General features: G+C 41.0%; 1 protein-coding gene across 1 annotated transcript; it reads right to left on the bottom strand.

The window, feature by feature from the left end:
• Nucleotides 1-1,287: 1,287 nt before the first annotated feature.
• On the bottom strand, nt 1,288-19,175 carry CHRNA1 (cholinergic receptor nicotinic alpha 1 subunit). The gene is made up of 9 exons (XM_019554696.1): nt 19,089-19,175; nt 13,933-14,078; nt 13,464-13,508; nt 12,652-12,761; nt 11,906-12,101; nt 10,283-10,520; nt 7,934-8,157; nt 5,887-6,126; nt 1,288-3,416 (listed from the first exon to the last, which is right to left on the bottom strand). Exons 1-9 carry the CDS (start codon nt 19,126-19,128, stop codon nt 3,285-3,287), a joined length of 1,371 nt encoding a protein of 456 aa, XP_019410241.1. The 5' UTR covers nt 19,129-19,175; the 3' UTR covers nt 1,288-3,284.
• Nucleotides 19,176-22,258: the final 3,083 nt, after the last annotated feature.

Genomic DNA, 22,258 nt, shown 5'->3' with positions numbered 1-22,258 from the left:
ATTAATATTGTTAACACTGGTTGAGTGGTTTTCCCTTAGGAAACATACTTAAAAGGAAACAATGTTTCACAAGAATGCATGATGTATGCAAGTTTGGGGGGGTGGTATTCATGGAAACCTAACACACCACATGCATGGACTATCAGAGGACAGGAAACAATGTTTTGCATTTAGGGCATAATCCAGTACTAATGGATGGGGTAATTTTTCTTGCTGACTTCAAAGGGAGTTGGATCAGGGTCAGGTTTGCCTTTTTGATTTTCAGTACTCTGTGTGTGTGTCTCTTAAGGGTTGGTTTTCAGCCAGGGGGTTCTCGCACTTTTGGAATACTGGTTCTCAGCAGTCTGAGATTCAAGGCACCCCTCAGAAAATGTCAGCTCTTAGTTTTCATTCTTCTTTTCTTTTTTGAGTGCAGAAAAATACTAGAATGTTTCTTCTGTTGCAAAAAACTCAGAAGGCCCACCACAAGGCAGAATGTTTTAATGCCATGGATTCCTACTTAAAAACTCTGGGTTTATCTTGTGTAGCATGTTTGTAACTGTGCTAACATTGTGCGGCATCCCACTGCACCCTTGAGAGGCTCTCAAGGCACGCCAGGGTGCTGCAGAACCCTGGTTGAGAATCACTGCCCCAAGGCAATATTGACCCTACACCCTCATTGCATAGTAGAGATCACCAAGCTAGTTAAATCAAGCAGTCTATCTGTCAAAGCACAGGGTTCCACTTCAGCTAATTAACCCCATTGAACACGGAGTTCCATCTGCACTAATTTAAGAAAAACGAATGAACTTTGTGCTAGTACAGTCACACTGCTTCTTGTGTGAGTAGCTTGAATAACTATACCGCACTACTGTGCTGACAGACCTTAAGATGTCAAAACGAGCAGCCCAAAACTTAAGGCACCCAAAATTATTAGTTATTCATTAAAATGGTGACTGAATGTCAATGTTTCTAGTGTAAAGCATGTCTTAATGGAGAGACTGTTTCATGGATACCATGCCTCCCACTCGATGACACAGACCTTCCCTCCCATTTGCAGTCACATAATAATCTGTGGCACCTAAAGATGCGGAAAATAAGCACAAGGGAAACTAAGGATTTAAAGTTTTTCTTAACACTTTTTAGTAGCTGTAAAGAGAGAGCCAGCAGCATGTAGCCAGTCAGCTGTCCCATAACTGCTTGAGTATTTCTTTCCATATTAATATGAGCTGGATGCTGAAGAGCTGCTGTGTGGGATGCACAGATAAGGAGAGTACAAGGAGTTATGCCCTGCATAGGGCCCTGTCACAGTTCCAGTCTTTCCATTCACCTTGATGCAAGGACTGCTCAGGACTTCCATGGCACCAGCCATGATGACAGAGAAGTGGGGAATCAGGGCCATGGCTTTTCCCCTCCATTCCATACTAACAAGCGGAGCAGACTGGCCATAGGAGGGCCATGTGCCAGAGGCCACACTTCCATGGCACTTTATAATTAAAAATTATAGAAGCTGGGTCTGCACATAGGAAAACCAACAGTCACCAAACAATTATGAATCAACTGAACTGGACTGAAGCCAGCAATCTAAAGATAAAAAGTTTTGTGTCCAAGTACCCTGGGCTAACCTGCACCCAGACACTTTCAGGGAATAACATTCTGATTTCTGATTAAAGTGAGATTCTTGATTTTAATTAGATGGATACATCAAGTCATGTATGCTCAAGCTCTGAATATATAATCAAATAAACAACTTGATTCTCTTCCCCCATGTTCAACACCCTTTTTGTGTACATTTCCCGATAATAAATCAGTGAACAAAATGAAAGCAGGTGAATTGAACATATTTTAAGTCAATATTAGAGAATATTCATAAAAAATATTGACCAGAAATACAAATCTTCACAAATTAGTTCTAAACAACCAAACAAATACCATGCTATCTGTGTATCAAAATAACAAAAAATCAACATAGCTAGAATTTTGACTAATATTCGCAACAAACTGTTTAAGAAAAATCCCTCAACCTAGAATTTATTTGTAGAGGCTGAATTCATATACTTATATGATTCATTCAGTAGAGACTGGAAGACTGCAATGAGGGAGGCATGCAAGGGAATCTGATGTTGGGCTCGGAGAGAAGACCTGGTACATCTAGTTATGGAAATCCAACTTCATGCAAGTTTGATTCACTTGAGGGATGCCAGATGGGAGTCAGGTTTATTGTTTGATTTTCTGTGTAAAACTCCCCTTGTATATAAGATAAAATTCCAGGCTTTGTTCAGGGAACTCTGTGGGGCTGGTCAGGGGAATGGAAGCCAACACATTTACCTGCAAGCAGTCCTTCCTGAGCTCTTGTTCTAAACTATGGTGGTAACAGCCTTCTGCAATCAGATGAAAAGGCTTAGTGTTACTGGACTGCTTTAAATACTGATCATCTTTCTGCCCTGTTTCTAACAGCTAGCTCCCTTACATTGGGTCTCTGAGCCAATCATGGAACTGGGCTCTGTGCCAAAGGTGCAAATTCTCTCTCCACAGTTGCTACCTGCAGCCGTGCCTGCCCTGGCTCCAGGGAAGTGTGGCAGCAAAAAATGCTCATGTGCATTCACTGCACTGGGCTGGATTCTCTCCATAACTGCCTAACAGTAAAATTGCCTCCTCCACACAGAGCCACGTAGAGTTCCCATGAACAGAAAAGCACTTATCATGAGCCATTTCTGAGTAGTGTTTGAAAACTAAGCTTAACAATGGCATTTCTAAGCCTTGTGCTGTGGCATGTCTTGCTAGTGGAAGGTTAATTTGTGATGCTGCCAATACAGAACCCACATAGCAGAGCTTTGAAATCAGCTTGTAACCTAAAAGTTTAGATACTGATTTAAAACCCAGATAAAGCATGTTAGTAAAAAATCCTATCTTTATTGACAGATAATGGTGGAGGCTGCAGCTGGGGACAAAATTTGGCTTTGAGGCTGTTTTAAAGTAAACATTCTATTTATATATTTTAGGTTTTTTAAAATTAGCATTAAAATGTATCCAAACAGGTTGCAGACTGTTCCCCAGGCCTGTCAAACTACCAGCTCAAAAATGTGCATTTTTGAAAGAGAAGCCTTCAAGAAGTGGCCCAGACATGCTAAATGTGGAAGATTTGTTTTTATCTTCACCATTTATTCCCAGTGAGAATGAATTCTTGTCTGTGGAAACTTCAGACTGCTGGGCTGAATACAATGGGTGGCACAATAGAATGTATTCAGTAAAAGACAATGCTGTCAATAAAACTGTGCTCCCCAGACCAGAGGTATACATCATGTTCAATCTTGCTGATTTAATTCAATAAGACGACCAGCAAATACAGCTAATGTTCCAATAATACAAACTAACATGAAGATACCGAGGAGAAGATGATCAATTACCATTGCAACAAACTTCCATTCTTCCATAGCCTAGGATTAAAAGAAAAGAGATCGTTAGAAATTCCTAGAAGCTATGTTTCTTATGTGCATTTCAGCAATTACTGAGTTTTTTCTGATTTCAAATATTAGTATGGAAAAATACTCATGTTCCTGACAGGAATAGGTTAGTGCTCTGAAACACCTATGCTATCCAGACTGACTTAATCCTTCATCCTTTCCTTTCACTGAGTCCTGAAAACCAGAGGTCTTATGTGTTCTAGGCCAGTGGTGCCAACCTTTTTACACTCCAGGTTGGACGAGAAATGCCAAACTGGTCTGCAAGCTAGATCTGGTTTGTGAGCCTAATCCCAGCACACAGCAATTGCCTGCCTTGATCTGATCCTGGTGTGTGGGGCTCGAGCTGAGCCAGCCATATGGGGCTTGGTAATTTGGTGGTGGGGGAGTGGTGGCAGTACTAATTGCTACTGCTCCTCTGCTAAATTTCCAGACCCATGGAGAGCCCTGGGGACTGGATGATACGGCTTTATAGGCTGGATTTGGCCCATGTGCTGTGGGTTGAGCCCCCCTCTTTCAGGCTGATCATAGTGCACATTTCATAACATCAGGGATTTGTCCTGGTATTTCTGACCAAAATTCTTGAACATTCCCCATTGTCACACTCCACTGTGCAATACAATGTGCAGGCAGCCTCTGGAGCAGAGACGGGCAATTATTTGGACGGGAGGGCCACTTAAGGAGTTTTGGTAAGCTGTTGTGGGCCAGGGAGGGGGGGAAGAGGGGTGCTGACTCAGCTCAGCAGGAGCAGCAATTGATCCTATCCAGCCCTAGGTCCATCTGCCCTGCACCCACTGCTGGGGGTGTTGGACAGAGAGGGCAGGCAGGTGGGTGAGGTCTCCATGGAAACCAGCCTGGGACCCCGGTGGGCAGGGTGCCCAGGCAGTGGGGCCAGGTCCAGCAGTGATGGCAGAGACACTGGCTGTGGCAGCCGGGCAGAGTGAGCTGCTGCCACAGGGATTGCCAGGAAGTCAAGTGTTGCTGCTGTGTTGCTCCCACCCTGCCATGTGCCTGGGGGCAGTGGGACTGGCCATGTGTGCCACAGCCTGGGTGGCTCCCCCTGCCTGGGCTGCGTGGGGCTGAGGGACCCACCACAGGTCAGAAAGAATCCCTTGGTGGGCCCACGGGCCATATTTTGCCCACCTCTGTTCTAGAGTGAACATTGTAGGTCATGGTTCCCTTATAACTAAGGGATTTTTTTATTGAACAATTTATTCACTAAAAGTGCATTTCTAAGGGAAAATGCATTTTAGGTCAAATTTGGCTAAATAGTTTAGTTTGTTTCTTTGTTTGCATTTGGAAAAACTAAAAATGTTTCATTTAAAATGTTTCAAAATGACATTTTAATTTTATTTTAAAAAGGCAATGTCAGTATTTTTAAGTGTTAAAAATATAAAGCCAAAACATTTATTGTCCGCAACTATGTTTTGGTTTGGTCAAAGAGTGAAGAGTTTATTGTTCATATGGCTCCATTTCTTTCACCCAGCAGTAATCTATGAATCTGTTTCTACCTCTTCTAAAGGCCCCTCATTTTTATAGGGACCTAAATCCCATCCACAGCTGTGGGGGACAATGATTGCCAAATTATGCTTGCCAGAACTGGGACTACTGCAAGGCCCTTTAGGCCAGGTGCTATTTAGGCTGCCATTCTGAGTAGCATGTGTTGGGAGTAAAGCAGTAAAAGGCACATGATGTAAACATTGGACCGAGCATGTCATGATCCTGTCTTTAATGATGACTCCCTGCAGCCTGGCTCTCTCAACTTTGGTTTTCAGCACAGATACTTAACTTTCTATGAGAGGCGGGAAAGCAAGATTTTTCAAGGAAAAGCTGTCATACCCATCTCTGTGAGCTTCTGTACCTTCATTTGACTAGTGATATAGAAAATGTAAATATTCTAAAAAATACTTATTATGTGCCTCTCTTACAAGGATTATTTAGAGTATCCAGTACAAAATATAATAGTATGTCATAGTTGGAGTTAACATTTACAGGTCACATTTAAGAACTCTGAGGTGGTAAAAAAAGTGTTTCTGTTAGCACTTAACTTTGTTAGGTTTTTCCCCCTACCTTTTTAGTGGTAATATGCTGTAAGCTGCTAATTACTTAACAAAGATATAGTAAGAAACTCTTCTGGAATGTTAATTTCCTTGACACTGTTTCAAGTCCTCTCAATCACTCCTTCTGTCACTTAAAGTATTACACTTGGAAAAAATTAGCAGTGCTGTATAATAAGTTAGCCACACAATCCTTTGGCCAAGATTCACTTGTCATTTGCAGTTATTATTTATCATTCCTTATTGACTACATCAAGAAAAATAAAACAGGATTCTGAAATAAGGCAGACACTCTACGTGAAGTGCATTTGAAAGAAATGGCAAGATTTCTTGCCAGAAATTACATTGTTTCAAAAGCAAGAGATGTATCGTACAAAAAAATGGCTTACATTTTTGGATTCTTGGTCTGATTTCATTGTTTCCGCAATGTATTTGATTCCCTCAATAGCACTCTTCACATCTGGGTTTTTGGTGAGTGGGGAGTGGAAGCTGACAGTAGTAGGACCTGGTTTTCCAGAGATTTCGGAAATATCAATGTCTTCTGTAAAAATCCTGTTTTCTTGTTTATCCCTGGATGGCCGTTTCATTGTTGAAAAAAACATAACATTTGGCACTGTATCAATAAAGATCTAAAAAAGATCAGGTTAGAAAGATTGCTTCAGTGTCACATCAGTAAGACAAAGTCAAAATTCCTAACTACCAAATAATGTCCCTTGCTGGTTTTGATAGAAATTCCTTGTTCAGAAGTATGCCATAACTCATGCCTTATTCACATTTTACTTGTCTTGTAAAAATCAAATGCCCTGGGGCAGACCCATTCATCCACGAATTTGTTGCACATTTTTTCTGGAAACAATTTTCTGCTGCTAAATAAAATATATATCCATATTTCAGTGAAGTGTAATATGACAGACAAGATACTCAATTAGCATAAATTAGCACAGTCCTACTAACTTCAGTGGAGCTATGTCAAAACACAACAGCTGAGAATCTGACTCATCGTGTCTAGATGTATTGCAGAGAAATTCTTTTGGCTTCTTTTTCACAATGGCTATCCTGTTACACATGTTTTACTTACAGACTCATGCACACATACGGATCATCTCAAGTTTCTCTAAATCAATGGAGGTTTTTTCTCTGAGGTCAAGCTAATGTATAGATTTGGGCCCTTGAAATTTCTCCCATTCTGCAGCAGATTTTCTACACTGCAGGGCAAATCCAACAGTTCTCTCCTATTGGGAGTCAGGCACAATTTTCAGAGCAAGTTTGGTGTGTAGCACATCTGTCTTACATAGTGTAATGCTAGAGCATGCAAGCCAGGAGTTAAAATGAATAGCTGGAGTCAGCAAATCTGGTCCTGGTCTCCCTGGAAGAGAACCTGTGGTAACATACGTATGAAACTAAGTCCAGTGGCCATGTTTTAGGCTTAAGTGAGAGGGTTCCCTGTCTTTCCAATGGGCAAAGTGGTGCAATGTGATGGGAGAGCAGGGAAGAATCCCTTGGCTCCAGCTGGAGTCCTGTTAGTCACTCTCCTGCAGCATGGGGTAGGGAGCTGTCATGGGTAAGCTCACATAAACTCTGCATAGCGGGTGCAGATGGACCTCTTGGCTGGTTGATGAAACTGGCCACTGAATGGGGCAGAAATTATGAAGCCTGATGTCCTATGGCAGGGCTATCCATCTTCAGGGTGGCTGGGGACCATATATCACATGAGTCATACACTGCAGGAGCAGGCCTCTGGGATTCTTGCAGCTCCCCATGATTGTCTTCCTGCTGCATGGGCAGTGGTGGAAGTGCACAGCCCCCTGAGCTCTGCTGCATGGGCAGCACATGGCTGCCTGCCACATGGGCTGCACAGGTAGTGTGTGTCCATCTCTTTGGCCCCACAATTATGGAGGCAGCACTGGTGGTATGCAGCTTGCTCATAGACCCTTTTCTGCTGTACATCAGCAGAAGAGGCAGCAGCACTGGCCTGCAGGCCACCAGCTGGGCAGCCTTGTTCATATGTTCTCATGAGGAGCTACATAATTAACCTAAACCAAGTACAAGTGTCCTCTTTCCTTTTCTCTGTGCTTGCTGATGGCACCTCCTTTTGCCTCATCTGCCTTCCTTTGAAAGTCTATCTATGCACAGACCATTTAGCTATTTAAAAGAGCGGGGGGCCCTGATACTGTCTGCCCAGAGTTTTACCTGGATTGTGATACTTTACTTAGAGTTGTCTTGGTAAGGTAGGTACGATACAATATTTCTCCCTGTAAAGAGTAAGTAAACACTGGCTCTAATTCCATCTCTTAAAATTGACACAGTGTTAATGTATTTACTTCCCCAATGCTTTCAGGTTTTGTTTTTTGTTTTTGTTTTTATCAGAAAGCCTCACAGTGAAATATTCAGTGCTTTGCTGAAACAGAGAAATTGTCAGTAAATAATCATTCTCACCTTTCTGACCCATTGTGGCATAGTGTGAGTACTTGGGGAACGATGGTGGGTGTTGATTACAATGACTGTAATGATGATTGAAGCTATTACAAATATCATGGTAAACAACATGTATTTGCCTATCAAGGGCACTGCACTGGAGGTAGAAGGAATCAGCTCCACAATGACCAGAAGAAACACAGTCAAAGACAACAAAACAGAAATGCTTAGGGTCATCTTCTCACCTGCCATGAAGAAATGAGCAACATTGCAGTTAACATCATAACAACATATAGTGAAGAGAGTGTTATTCAGGTAGAGAAATGTGATCTCGTGGCTGTTGTACATTTATACCATTTCATAACACCTCACAACCCAAAAAAGAAAATCAAGCTATTCCATCACTAATGTCCTTGTACCACTATGGAAGAACCAAGGTTGGATAAAACCTTCAGGTATTTATATACAGGCTCCGAGGGAGGGGGAAGGTGGGTGGCGTTTTAATTAGAACAGCTTCAAGAGCTGTTCTAATTAAAGCACCTGCATCCCTTTGCTGAAAAATGGAGGCTTTAATGAGGTTTAGTTAAAGCACCCCTTTTTTCAGCACAGGAATGCTGATACATGTGATGTTGGAGTCTGCTGGAGCACGGTAATTACCACACTCCAGCAGAGTCGGTAAATCAAGTCTGCTCTAACATGCTGTACTCACAGCGTGTCGGAGCAGCCTCACTGCACTTCTATAAGCATCCTTCAGCTTCAAGCTTGACTCTGCCACAGCATGCCTGGGTCTGTTGACAGATTGAAAGCACTGACCATTTCTTTGTTACATGTATTCCAAAGATCTGTAGGAGTTAAGTAACTGAACATATCAAATTGTCACTGGATTGATCTCAGTTCCTTTAGATGTTTTAGTTTTGCTCCAGGTGGCAACATGGTAATCCTACATTGGGATGGACAAAACAGCGTTTGTTCTTGGTCTTTGAGACTTTTTTAAGGAGTAAGGATGACAAAACCAATCCATACAATACTATTTGTCTATTCAGTCTAGTTGCAAGTCATCTTTTAAAACCTCTCCTTGAAGTCCTTCATTAAAGGGAATTAAATTACTAACAGATAGGGAAAACTCTAGACATGGATTAAAATTAATTTTGCATAGGCAAGCATTGCAATAAAAAGATGTTTTTTTCCTCAGGGTTAACCATGGGACACACTACAGGCCAGGAGGAAACCAGGGTTACTAATTTATTTGTGACATCAGGGAAGCTAATTGAAAATAACTGATAATCTTCCTCCCAGAATGCTAACACACTACTTCAAAGGTTTCAATGGCACCATTAACTTGTTTATTGTGCATTCTGCTAATATATTAAATATATTACAAGGCAAAAATCAATTGTTTGAATCCTGCTGCCACTGAAGTTAAATAGACATTTTGCCATTGATTAAATTAGGCTGATCCTGATCTAAAGGATCAGGATCAGCTTAATTTACTCAAAAACCAGCAGTTTCAGAACTTTTAAAGATAGGCCTATAGTTATCATCCTAGTCTATGGGCCTGATCTTGGCAAGCACTAGCACTGAGCACCTCTCCACTGATCTCAGTGGGAGTTATAGCTGCTGAGGATCTCTCAGAACCAGGCCAGTTGTGAAGAATGGCATTTGTCATGAGTTCCTTTGAGAGTAAGGGTGCTGACAGGCATGCAACTCCCCACTGTAACTCATGGTGCTTTACAGAGTGCCCGAGTTACAGTGACTCCCCCAACTCAATAAGCATTCACTATTTGATTGAGGGGGTGGGAAATCAAGCTCCACCTTGGAGATGATCCAGCAGAAAGAGGTGCCTGCCTGGAGCCTATCTCCCCTAGCCATGCCCCCAACTCCAGTATTGTCTGCAGGATGGGAGGGGGAGAAGGCAGGGGAGGGAGCTCTGGTCTGGGGTTTGCCCAGTCTGTGCTGGGGGTGGAGGGGGCAGGTAGATAGGAGATGGAAGGGGAATGGGTATTTTGGAGCCCCCCTCCTGGGGGTGTGGCTCCAATCTTCCCACCTACACATTCCAGCTCAGGCTGGGCAAACCCCAGACTGGAGCTCCTTCTCCTGCCTTTCCCCTGTCCCATCCTACAGACAGCATCGCAGGGACAAATGGAAGTTACTGAAGGCACTCCTCCTGGGAGCACCTTTATCTGAACCCCCATTAAATGTGGGTTAATTTGTCATGTGTTTGGGCATTTTTAAAGTACTCTGCAGCCATGCTTTTCTGTCAAGGCTTTCAAGTCTGTAGAGTCCTTTCAAGGCTCTGATCATGCAACAAATATCACTTCTGTCAGTACCTAAATAGGTACTTACTGCAGTAAAATGAATAAATACACATACCTGAATCTGTGGGTAGATAAAACACTAACCCAGTTAAAAATGAGAAGAGCAGACAGGGAATGATGACGTTCACAATGAAGTAGAGAGGTAAACGCTGCATGATGAAGTGATAGGTAATATCTAGATAGGGCGTGTTAGGACAACAGTCATAGCGAACCCAGTGCTTCCAGCCTCTGTAGTATTTCATCACCCACTCACCGCTCTCCATGAAATTACTCAGATCTGGGTGATCACTCTCCTGGCAGGATAAATGAGAGTTCTTAAAATTGGATTTATTGAATTGTTATCCAACCTCATCACAGACTCATTGGATTAATAAACAAATCTTGTGTCTGGTATTGTAAGCAAACCAACCTTTCCTTTTTATGTTACTTTATTTTAATATATTGCTTTTTAAATGTGGTTCAACAAAATCCTTTAGAGAGTCAGCTATAAACAAGTTGAAGGAAAAAAGGAAATGTGCAACATAATAGCTTAAGCAAGAGGAACTAGCTTAGAAAGGAACAGGGAAAGAGGTTCAGACACCATTACATAGCTTGCCACATGCTGGCTATGGTTCCTGCTGTGGCAGAGAGGAGGAAGGGATCTCTGCTTAAGCAGTGAGGGGTGAGAGGGGGAGGGGAAGAGGGCACGGGGAAGCCAGGCAGACCCTGCTGTGCCTTCAAATCTGTGCTGAGCTCCAGCTAGGGAACAGAGGGGAGGGGCCAGCCTTGCTGTGGAGCAGAGAGCCCTGCCCAGTACAAACAGCATGCTGGGGAACTCTGATTTAAACTTAAACCAGCAAGCAGTCTGGGACAGACATTGCATAAACCTGTTTGAGCCAAATAAGTTTGTGTGTAACGTCTGTCAAATCAGTTTATGTTAAACCAGTTTATGTGTAATGTCTGTCTCTAGCCCTGGGGTTCTACAGACCATGTCTAGAGGGTCCATGAAAAATGACTCTGATCAATCAAATATATCTGAATATACCACACTCACAATTCAAAGAGGTCCTCAGCTCAATTCGAACTTTTTTATGGGTCCGCAAATGAAAAAAGGTAGGTGTTGTCTGTGGAACAGAGCAGGGCAAGTGTGTGCAGAATTGTGGAAACCAAAAGGGCAATTTTGAATGAGAGCTGGAGGTTGCATTTGGAGACTTCAGTATTAATTGCTATGGTGAATAAGGGAGGGTATGGACAGGTAACTAATGATGTTATATAGCTTTAAAGTAGGGTTGGAGGACTCTAACCATTTATAAGTGCTTGTTTTCTAGTTCAATAATGCTATATTGTAATGCTTCTACAGCTAAGAGGGTTACCCTGAAGTTAAGAGATAAGGCCTGTACTTATGAATCTTAATATCTTTGTCTAGGTGCTATATTGACACCAATGGAGCTATGCTGAGCTGAGAATTTTAGTTCTGCTGTTAACTGCTGTAGAGTTTAATACAGTTTTATATTTCCTAATACATTCTACATTTTGAGATGAATAGTAAATAATTCCGGTGCCTGTTTATTTGTCAATCAAAAGAAGATTACAGTTAAAATTTAAAACACAGACTTCCCTAAAGATGGATGAGCAGAAAACATTCAAATCAAAATATTTAGTCTCTACTGATATTCCCCTTTATAAAATTGTTTCTTACCGGATTGATAATAACCACTGTACCATCGTACGTCCAAGTGCCCAACTTCATACTGCAGTTCTGCTCATCAAATGGAAAGTGTGTAACTATAATTTCACAGTAACTTTTAAAAATAGCTGGTGGTGTCCATATGATCAGGCCTGTGTGTTCTAAAAGAACTCTGGTGTCTTTAACAATAGCAAAATCACCATCAGCACTGCAAAAGGAAAAGGACGTTAACAATGGTATGGACAGGATTGGCATATGTTTAGCGTAACATTAAACTGAAGACAACATAGAAAGAGTAAAATGCTGGGCACTAGTTATTTTTGTGTAACTTGGGAGAATTTGACCCATTGATTACAAAATCTAGGAATCAAATTCAGGACTGAGGTGCAACTCCACTGTCATCATGCTACAAGGATGGGTGAATGGCAAGGATTTGTTCTTGCTCGTCAAAGAATGGACATGTTTTCTGCTTCTTTATTTCCCTAGTCCCAGCATGCTGGAATCAGGCCAGCTGGTAGCATGCTTATAAGAAAACTTCTTCCGAGACATGCTCAGTGATGGAAGCAGAACAAGGTCCATCACTGTTATAGAAGTAGACTGCTGGATACCCAGTGTGCAGATATTCAGCTCTATAAATATGCAAGAGACCAATTTAATAAATAGTTTCAAACATCTACAGCAGAAAAATCCCCTGACCACTGGTGTCTTTCCTTTAAGCTCAGATTCATTTGGGACTGCATGCAATCTGGACTGCTCACTTGTTATAAAGAACAAGATCTGGGCGCCAGATATCACTGGATGGGATACGAATTTTTTTCACACCACCATAGTCTTCTGGATTCCACCTTAGGTTGACATCTATCCATTGCTAAAGAAGAAGAATTGTAGCTAATGAAAATCAGAATTGCTGGAAGTAAATATTTTAAAAAGCTACTAATTGTCTTTGACACATGTAAATAGGCCCAAAAGCACTGACTTGTGTACCTCTACCATTTCCTTATACTTGTTTAAAAATACATAATACTTTCCTTAAAAACCTAAAAAGAGATTAATTCTAATTCTAACACTAATTCATTGCTTGAATCACTATCAAAAGAAGACATTTTTCATGCACTTTTTCTCTACAGACCTCAATGTTATTCAGTGGCTCTTTAGGGCAAATGGAAATTCAAGGTTCCATAGTCTTACAAAGAAACTAGTGGTGTAACTAGGGTGCAGAGACAGGCTACTTCCCCAGGTGCCAATGGGGGTGGATGTGGGGAGCGGGGGTGGAAACAGCTTTTGCCACAGCTGCACAATTGCAATCATGGTGACAGCAGAAACTGGAAATCACCACTGCCCAACTGTGCAGCTGCTGCCCTAGGCACTCAGCCATGTTCTTATGCTGCTGAAAGAAACCCTCAGTCACCTATGACATCCATCTAAACTTGCTTAGGAAATTATCACAGAAAATCGTGTGTGCATATGAGCATGTGTGTGAGAGATCAGTTTCTGGAGACTGGCATAGTCTTAATTGATCCATTGTATATGTTCAGTTTGGAATACAAAGATTAATGAGATTAAGAGTTACCTGTTTCAGGCGTACATTGGTTGTTACAATTTGATTTACTTCATCCTTAAAACCGCAGACATACAGATTAAGGAAGAAAGGGTGTTATTCAGAACAAAAGACAAATCACTTAAAACAGTGGCGCTCAACCTTTTGCCCCCACGGGCTAGGTAAGTGATATGGGGCCTGTCTATAGGCTAGATCAGGCCCTGGGGCCTGGAACTCCCACTCTAGCCCCCCACACACTGGGGTTGAGTCCTGGGAGCCCAGTATCACCCCCTGGCCAGCCCTGCAGGCTGCAATCAAGTACCAGATCCAACATGCAAGGCTCATGGCTGCTTGTGGGTCTGGAGATTTGGCACCACTCCCCTACCTCCAAATTTCTGGACCTCCAGAGAGCCCCATGGGCCAGACAACATAATACTGCAGGCTGGATCTGGCCTGCAAGCACCCCAACTTAAAGAGTTGAGAACAATAATTTATACTGTACCACATTAATAAGTTGAATAAGCTGCAGTCCAACTGTGACTACAACTGTATCATGATGATCTTCAACTGGGCGCACCACTTTATTATAGTTCTGGAATAAATCTTTAACTAGACGAGTTTCATGTTCAGAGCTCAGTACCAGACCAGCTGCAGAACAGAAGATAGGGCATCAGTTCAAGGTAGTACCAGGCCACATATACAGATATACTGATGTAAAATCAGTTTTAGTTCAGTGAGGGAATGCAAACATAATTAGGTTCATTCATTATTTTATGGATCCTTTTAATATGCATCTTTATATAATAAAAGGCTTAGTCCGTCTGTCTGTCCGTAATGCTCTTGGAACACTCTGAGTGGTTAGTGAAACAACCAATTAGAGAGCAGAGTGCCACAATGCCAGCAGGGACAGAGGGGATGGAGCACCACTGGCCTCACCCCCCCACTCCACCCCTGCTGCCATGGCGGCGATCCGCTGCCTCCGAGGAGCAGGGCTGGGGGTGTGGGGTGGGCAAGGCCAGTGGTGCTGGAGGCGGCGGTGGTGTGGGGTGCTGGTGGAGGGGGACAGAGGGGACAGTGGAGCAGGCTTCCCCCCTACCCCTGGTCCTGGGAGGTGGCAGTGGTGTGGGGTGGTGGTGCTCTGTTTCCCCTACCCCTGCCCCCTTCATTCTTGATGAGCAATTCGATAGTCACTTCATAATTAGCAGGTATAATCATCCAGTCGAATTCTGAGCTGTGTTTCCTGGCATGGTAAATACGTTTTGAATAATGCACAGCTCTAACTAGGAGATAAAAAAAAGTTAAGAATTCCCCTAAGTTGGAATCAGGCTTTGTTAAACTCCTATTTCTGTCTCACCCAGTTAGAAATATATTAAATAATTTTGGACAACTGGGTAAACTAAAGACTTACTAAAATGAAGGCACTTCATTTGTTTTCTTTTTAGGTCTACAGCTTTGTCTGGGCTCATAAAATTGGAGGTTTAAAGTATATACGCAAGAATAACATACATTTGTTTTATCTAAAAATGCCATCTGGTGGCTTGTTTTGCACCTGCAAATGTATGCTTATGTTTTGTATGCTGGGAGTTTTTGGGAGTGATTCTCTGCACGGTTGAGCATGAGGAAGATGTTAGTACTATGTTTTTGTGGTCTACTCCTGTCTACTGATCTAGCTTTATGTATATATCTTCAGTATATAAATCTTAAATATTACAACATGCTACTGAGCCATTTCAAATTCATATGAAAAAGGAGAAAAAGCTTTCACTTTATGTTAAAGAACTTGCATGACGTCAGAGAAGACAGACCTATTACATTATCTTTATTTAATTTTCATCTCATTTTCTCTTCCTAGGTCCTAGTGAGCTAACCTACCGTATTTATTCAAATATAAGATGATGTTGAATAAAAGGTGACCTCCCTAATAATTAGAATCTATTTTTAGAAATTTTATAAATTTGTTATAATTTTCAAATTCAGAAATCTATTTATTGCAGGTTTGCCTTGAATTTGTCAACTCCTCCAACTGCTACAACAAGGAAAGTAAGTCTGGGGTGGTCAGGTACCTACCCTCTGCTGCCTCCCAGTGTCTTACCCCTGAAGCCCTTTCCCTCCACATCCCTTACTGTCAGGCCCTTTTCTCTCTGAGCACATGGAAATGAGGGGCAAATCTGAAAACATCAACTTTGAAATAAACATACCTTTAATAATTTGCATATAGGCAAATTACTATGGGTACCTAGGACTATTTCATCCACTATTGATGCATTTTACCTGTTTTGAAACTCCTGCAAGTTTTAACACAGGTACTTCATGAACACACTTTTATGCACCGAAATGGCGGCAGACAGCAAAAGTACAGAGGGAAATACCTGTGTTCTTCTGGAATGCCAGAAGAGAAAGTTTGACTAGATATGAATTGTATAAAGCAAGAGAGAAGGGTGGACAAGGGCTGCTGAATTTAAGATTGTTCATCTATGTGAAATACGTAAGACCAGTATGCAAGGTGCTAATGGAGGGAGAGGGGAAAGCAGTGCATATCACCCAATTTCACTCAGCTTCTATTTTGAGGAAATGGGGATTCTTTCAGACTTTTGAAGAGTCAATGGGCATTGCAACTGCTCACTCATTACATCAGGATGGAAGGTTTTGTGCAGGGGTATAAAATAGGGAAGGTAGGGGTAGAGGTCCTGAAGTATTGTAAGAAATTGATGAAAGGGGTAAGAGAGAGAAAGACAGGATGGTACCAGTGGGAAACTTCCCAGAAGAACAAGTGAAGGTGTGGAGAGAGGTGGTAGGTAAACAACTAAAAGGGGAACATGATGATCTCGCATGTATGGTTGTAAGAAATATCTTGCTGGTGAGAGAGGTGCAACACAGATAGAGCTTGACAAGCTCATCAAGGTGCCCAAAGGAGAGGTGTGGGGAAGAAGGGACAGTGGGTCATATGTTTGAGGAATGTATATATGCAAAGGAAGTGGGGGAAAGGGTGCACTGCTTTCTGAGCGTCACCAAAATAAACTTGTTAGCACAGGAGATGATACTAAATGGACTCATACCAAAGGGATCTGAGGAAACATTATTAAGGACTTTATGAGCAAGTGTTAAAACTAGTTTATGTAAAGTAAGAGACCTCTGGATTTTTAAGGGGTTGGCTTTCACTGAAAGAGAGTGCCTGAAGCTAAGGCTGCATGAAAGAAATATTACATTGATCAGGACAAAGAAGAGATTGGATAAGAAGAGGTGGACAAGAAATAGAGGAAAAAGGACTGGACAAACTTGTTTCACTGTACCAACAGAAAGCACTGATGAAAGAGAGAGGGGAGGGGAGAGTTTCAGGTGGAGAATTTTAGGTTGCTACTGAGGTAATAGTTTTTCGTGGGGTTCTGTATGAAGAAAAAGAGTTCTGTAATGGTTTTTTTGTGGGAGATTGATGTATGTCGTTTAAGGGTTTAATATATGTAGTTGTATGTTTTTGGATATATGGTTGTTTTTGTGGGATAAAGTTTTGGTAAAACAAGGATACTTAATAAGGGTAGGGTACGCGTGTTTTTAATAAAATTTGTACATAAAAAAGGTTCCCATCAGAATGTTTGCTCAATACAGGTCATGTGTTTTATGGTCATGCTCACTGTTGCCTGCATTTAATCAACTTCATAGTTGGTTTCCGTTACTGAGCACATGCTGCTTATGGTAGCAGTTTAATAATAGACACTGTATTTAACAAGGTTTCCTTGTATGCAAATGTAAGAGAAGGGACTTTTTTTTGCATGCTGATTGGGATAAAAAAACCTCATCTTGTATTTGAGTAAATATTGTATACAGAAATACTCAAATTTAGAGATTTTTTTGCACACATTTTTTTATTTTATGGTCATGAGAACCTTAAGAACTATTTTACAGTCTACTTCCCATGGATTTTTCAGTTCTTCTCTAGAAGGTGATTGTATACATCTGGTTCAGAATGGATAGAAAGCTAAGAGTTACTATGTAGAAGTAGCTTGTACATTTTGCATAATGTGGAACACAAGCCCTCATCAGTTTGGGAACATCTAACATGCAGTGCATTAAGAACACATTATAAGCTACTATCAGCCATTTTCACTGGCTGCATCTGCACAAGAAGCTGACTGTACAGTCATTTAGTACTTGGTTATACTAATACTAAACAAGTACTAGTATAACCAAGTACTAATGACTGCCCAGTAACCTGAGTTAATGGGCAGTAATGCTAATGAACATCTTTTTTTGTGATGCTACTGCACAGTAGACTAATATTACTGCGTAATAAAATTCCATCAAGGTTTTTGCCATGTAATGCTACTGCTCAGTAGTATTAGGCTACTGTGCAGTCCATGTCTCATATAGATGTGGCCACTAGGAGCGTAGTTTTATGAGCTACAATTCCGTAGAGGCACATTACAAGGCCATCTGTGAGAACAGGTATATTATATCATGAGCTTAAGCCAGTGTCAAAAGCACAATACAGAAGAGAAAGACAGGCTTCACAAATCCTTCTGTTCCTCAACAGTGATGTTTGCAAGCAATAGATCATGATTCCAGTGAAAGAGGGTTAATTCAGCAGTGAGTGCTTTTGGAAATCCCAACCTCGTGCTTTCTTTTCTTTGACCCTCACATAGGCTTTTGGGTGAAATCTGGGCCCTGCAGTTCAGTGGAGCCAGGATTTCAGCCTTTGGATTCTGCGTGAGTTTTAGTGAGGTGCTCTTAGCTGGTTAAGCTGATTCTGCAAACTCAGCCTTACCCTGCTCCTATTCTTATATGTTTTATGCTATTTGAAACACACTTCTCCAAACAGATCATATTTACTGAAATGAAATAACTTACTGTTAAAATTCTCGGATGACATCAACAGGAAGTATACCTGATAGCCTGCTACGCATCAACATTTCCTGCTTCTAGGGCAGGAAGATTAGTATTTGGTGTCGTATTTCAGCTAGTAGGTTATGATCACAGAGTCATATTTAGGTCAAGAGTTATATTGGATTTTAAGAATCCAATTAACAAAATTTATCTATACTGGTCTATTCCAATAAGACATGACAGAAATCTAGTAAGTATTTTTTTCTTTTAGCTTGGTGAAGAGTATTTAAAATTACAAAAAGAATTAGTCTCTTAAGGGAAAATTTAATAGGAATTATGAAAAGTCTCTGTACAACACATGCAGCTGTCAATCAATTCCATTTTCCTATCAGTATTCTCCACAAATAAAAGGAGTTGCTTGTTATAATATAATGCATTTCAAATTATATTTACTAAAAATCCCCACAGATGTCTATGTAATTTTAGTGCTACACTAGAGCATGGCATGGCAAAATGTATTTAGAGGGGGAAAAGCAGCTCTCGTCTTGAAAATAGTGCATACATGATTAAATATGAAACTTTCCAGCTTATGTATTTTAAGCAAGTCTTTAAAATGTGAATATTTTTAGCGGGTACCACACACTTTCAAGCAACTATTTAACAGTTTTTCAGCGTCAACCATGCCAGTCCATAAAAAGAACTTTCCTACGAGTATATTGATTTCCTTAACACACATGAGAACAAGTCAGTTTATACATAGCAAGTTGTGGTGCTACACAGAAGACATGGATCAGCCCCTAAATGAACCAGCTGTTTCATTTGGTTCATTTCAGAGTTTACCTGAGCAAAACAACAGGAGTCTGCAGTAGAACTTCATCATGTAGTCCTTCCCTGGCTTCCCTCCGCACACACACCAAGAGGAATCTCTTCAAGGGCTCTCCCGGAGGACAGCTATGCTGCTTCCTGCTAGGGTACTTACAGAATAGAGCTATTGAGCTATTGGTTTACACCACCTGCTCATGGGAATAACAGCTGAGACCCACTGCACTAGCTCCAAAACAAGAACACACAGTTTGAAACATCCTCTCCGGTTTACAGGGAAACAGCAATACATTCTGTAGTAGAAGGAGATTGTTTATTGAGTACCGTAGCATCTGAGTAAGGGGCAGTTAAAACATTCTCACCATAAAAATGCTAAGCTCTGCCTTACCCCTTTTGACCTGAGGGATCTGCCAAACTTTAGGCTTTCTGAGCTGTTTTGGCAAGGGAGGACTAACAGACTGAAGTTCTTTTTAGATATGAAATCTAGCACAAAATCCTGTTTCCATAAATACAGCAGTAATGAAATTACAGGTAACCAATTCCTTGCTCAGTGCTCTAAGCCTCGTTTTCCAGCCAGCACGCTACAGAAAATTCTCTCCCTTAGCTTTGTCTGTAGGTTATGCTGCATATACTTCTTTGACCATCTCTGCTACATTTTTTCTGCTTCTGTGGCATTTCTTGCTGCTGGCCACTCTCTCATCTTCCCTCCACTATCCATCCCCCCCACACCAAAAAAAGATGCCCAGTTATCTGTGTTTGCATCCAATAAAACCTCTCTACTTCTCACATACCTCGACCTCTGACTGGCATTTCATGTGGCCTGTGTTTCAATAGTGGTTCTTATTGTTTCGGCTGCCTTAATCAATAAAGGCAGTTAACAGATTCTGACATTTATTTGTCCTGAAAGAAGGACAGCTCTTACACCCACTGGATTCCAGGAGGTTTCATCCAACCCCCAGCAGGACAGAGCACAAAGATATGATTTCATGATGGTATCACAGGCATGTTGATAATGCAACATCAGATGTACACAGCGTCTGACCCAGCATTCCTTGTGCACCCAGTGTGGCAGGTTCAGGTCCAAACAAATGTATGGAAAAATGTTACCAGGCTTGTCTTATAATATAAGCTTTAATAAAACATAAGTTTCAATCATTCCAAAAGATGTAGCTGCGCTACTCTGCCTTCTGTTTGGAATCAGCTGAGTATGAATTTGTCAGTGGTTCAGAAAATGTGTGCACTCAACATGGCTTATTTTTTCATGCATCTGCATTGGCCTAAAACCAGACCCCTTTGCTTGAAAGCTAAGTGCTGTATCAGGGATAACTACCTATAATTTACCAGTTAGAAGTCATGCCCGCATTTGAAGGGCATTGCAGCAGTGGTTTTCCTGGAGAAGCCTTTGGAAGACTCAGCCTGACTGGAGGGGATTTAATTGTTACAGATACAACAGCTCCATTCAGAAAAATAAGGAAATCTGGACATAGAGTTTTAAATATACACAGAGAGAAAAGCAAGATGTTTATTGTTAACATTAGGCCACAGACTATGGTAGTGACTGAAACAAGCTATCCAGAGTTTGTCTGAATTTACAGTTTCCCTTGTATTGCTAAGAACATTTTTCACACCTTTCAAGTTTCAGGAGGCCTTTTAAAAATGTCTATTCTAAAAGAGTATGGGCTAAATACTGACCTTATACCCACCCCCGCCTAACCTAAAAGTTTTTGAGAGTGGACACCCTGACTTTCTAGGCCTTTAGTAATGACACTGACCTCTCGCATAGACCCATCTCCTTGCGTAGTGGAGTTGCCATAGCCACACAGAAAGTGAACAGAAGGGACAGGGGTTTTAGGCAGGCTATAACACAATCTTAACTCACAAGGAGCTGAATTTAGGATATATATTTTACCTTTAGGATTTATTTTACCTTAATTTATTAACAATATAGCCTGACTAAAGCCAACATAACTGGAATGAAATCAATGGCACTATTGTAAGCAAGTCCCCTCTGCAGATTTAACAGCAGAATGAAATCAGATTACAAATCAACTGCTTATCAAATCCTTCAGATGGAATGATGAGTAATATAGACTTCTATTTAAAACACATAAAGGATTCAAATATACACTCACATCTATGTACTTCCTGAATAATGTGGGAGACAGAGGAGAAGAAAGAGTATAAAAATAAGAGTGTGTATATGTGTGTGTGTGTGTGTGTGTGTGCGCGCGCATATATGAACTTTAAGCTTTCCTAACTGGAATATTCGGTAAATATACCCTCTGGAAAATTGAGGGGGATAAGAACTGTGAAATAATGAAGCTTATTTTCTTCATTTATAATTACAGTTAAATTGGAAATACCTTTATAGCTTTTAATTCAGTATAATTTAGTTTGGTATAAGAAAAATGGCATTGTTGGTGACAGGAGATTATGGCAATATCTGATAACAGAAGGCAGATTTGTTTGAGATGTAATTTGTGAATTTGCCATGTGTTTGTTACCAGATTGCCCCTATTTATATACAGTATGGCATTCATTTTCTACTGGAAACAACCACACACTAGTCTGGCAACTCAATATCATCACCAGCAGATGGCAACAGATGGTTAGAAAAGATGCAGTGCGCACATGAGTTGCATTTAGGAGATAACTATCACAAACAAATCACTAAAAATACCAAACCAGAGAAAATATTTACTTTCTAGCAGAGACACATTCAAAGAATTAACAACTGTCTTGAGATCTTATTGGATTGCATTTCTTACATTTGTTCCAAAGTATGTAAGGACAAACTAGGCATTAATTCTTGCAAACACCTATATTAGTGCAACATTATGCATAGGATTTTAATTCCATGAATGTCAGGAAAATCAAACTTACAGCTTTCATGTCAGATACCTCTGAACCCCTTTGTGAATATGTATTATTAATGATATTTCCAATACGTCTGTGATCAGTTTTTTTCTCTCTCTCAATGAAAATCAAGGAAAATATATAAATTCTATATATATATAAAATGATAAGCTGAGATTCTGTAGTATTTCATTGGCCTTTTCATACATCATATGCTTAGAACATATTACACCATAGATGTACATTTCATAGATTTCATAGACATCAGGGCTGGAAGGGACCTCGGGAGATCATCGAGTCCAGCCCCCTGCCCAAAGGGCAGGAAGTCAGCT

This window comes from Crocodylus porosus, unplaced genomic scaffold, assembly GCF_001723895.1.
Source record: "Crocodylus porosus isolate Cpor-Errol unplaced genomic scaffold, CroPor_comp1, whole genome shotgun sequence".
Lineage (NCBI taxonomy): Eukaryota > Metazoa > Chordata > Crocodylia > Crocodylidae > Crocodylus > Crocodylus porosus.
This window is presented reverse-complemented; position numbering and strand designations above follow the sequence as displayed.

Bases quoted from the DNA above. Each gene is read 5' to 3' on its own strand.
- CHRNA1 (XM_019554696.1), bottom strand. From the start codon at position 19,128: ATGATGAAGTTCTACTGCAGACTCCTGTTGTTTTGCTCAG. The intron at 12,102-12,651 runs GTGAGCAGTCCA...TTCCTTTTGCAG, and splicing joins GATCTTGTTCTTTATAACAA to TGCTGATGGTGATTTTGCTA. The intron at 10,521-11,905 runs GTAAGAAACAAT...TTATCCTGCCAG, and splicing joins CAGTGGTTATTATCAATCCG to GAGAGTGATCACCCAGATCT.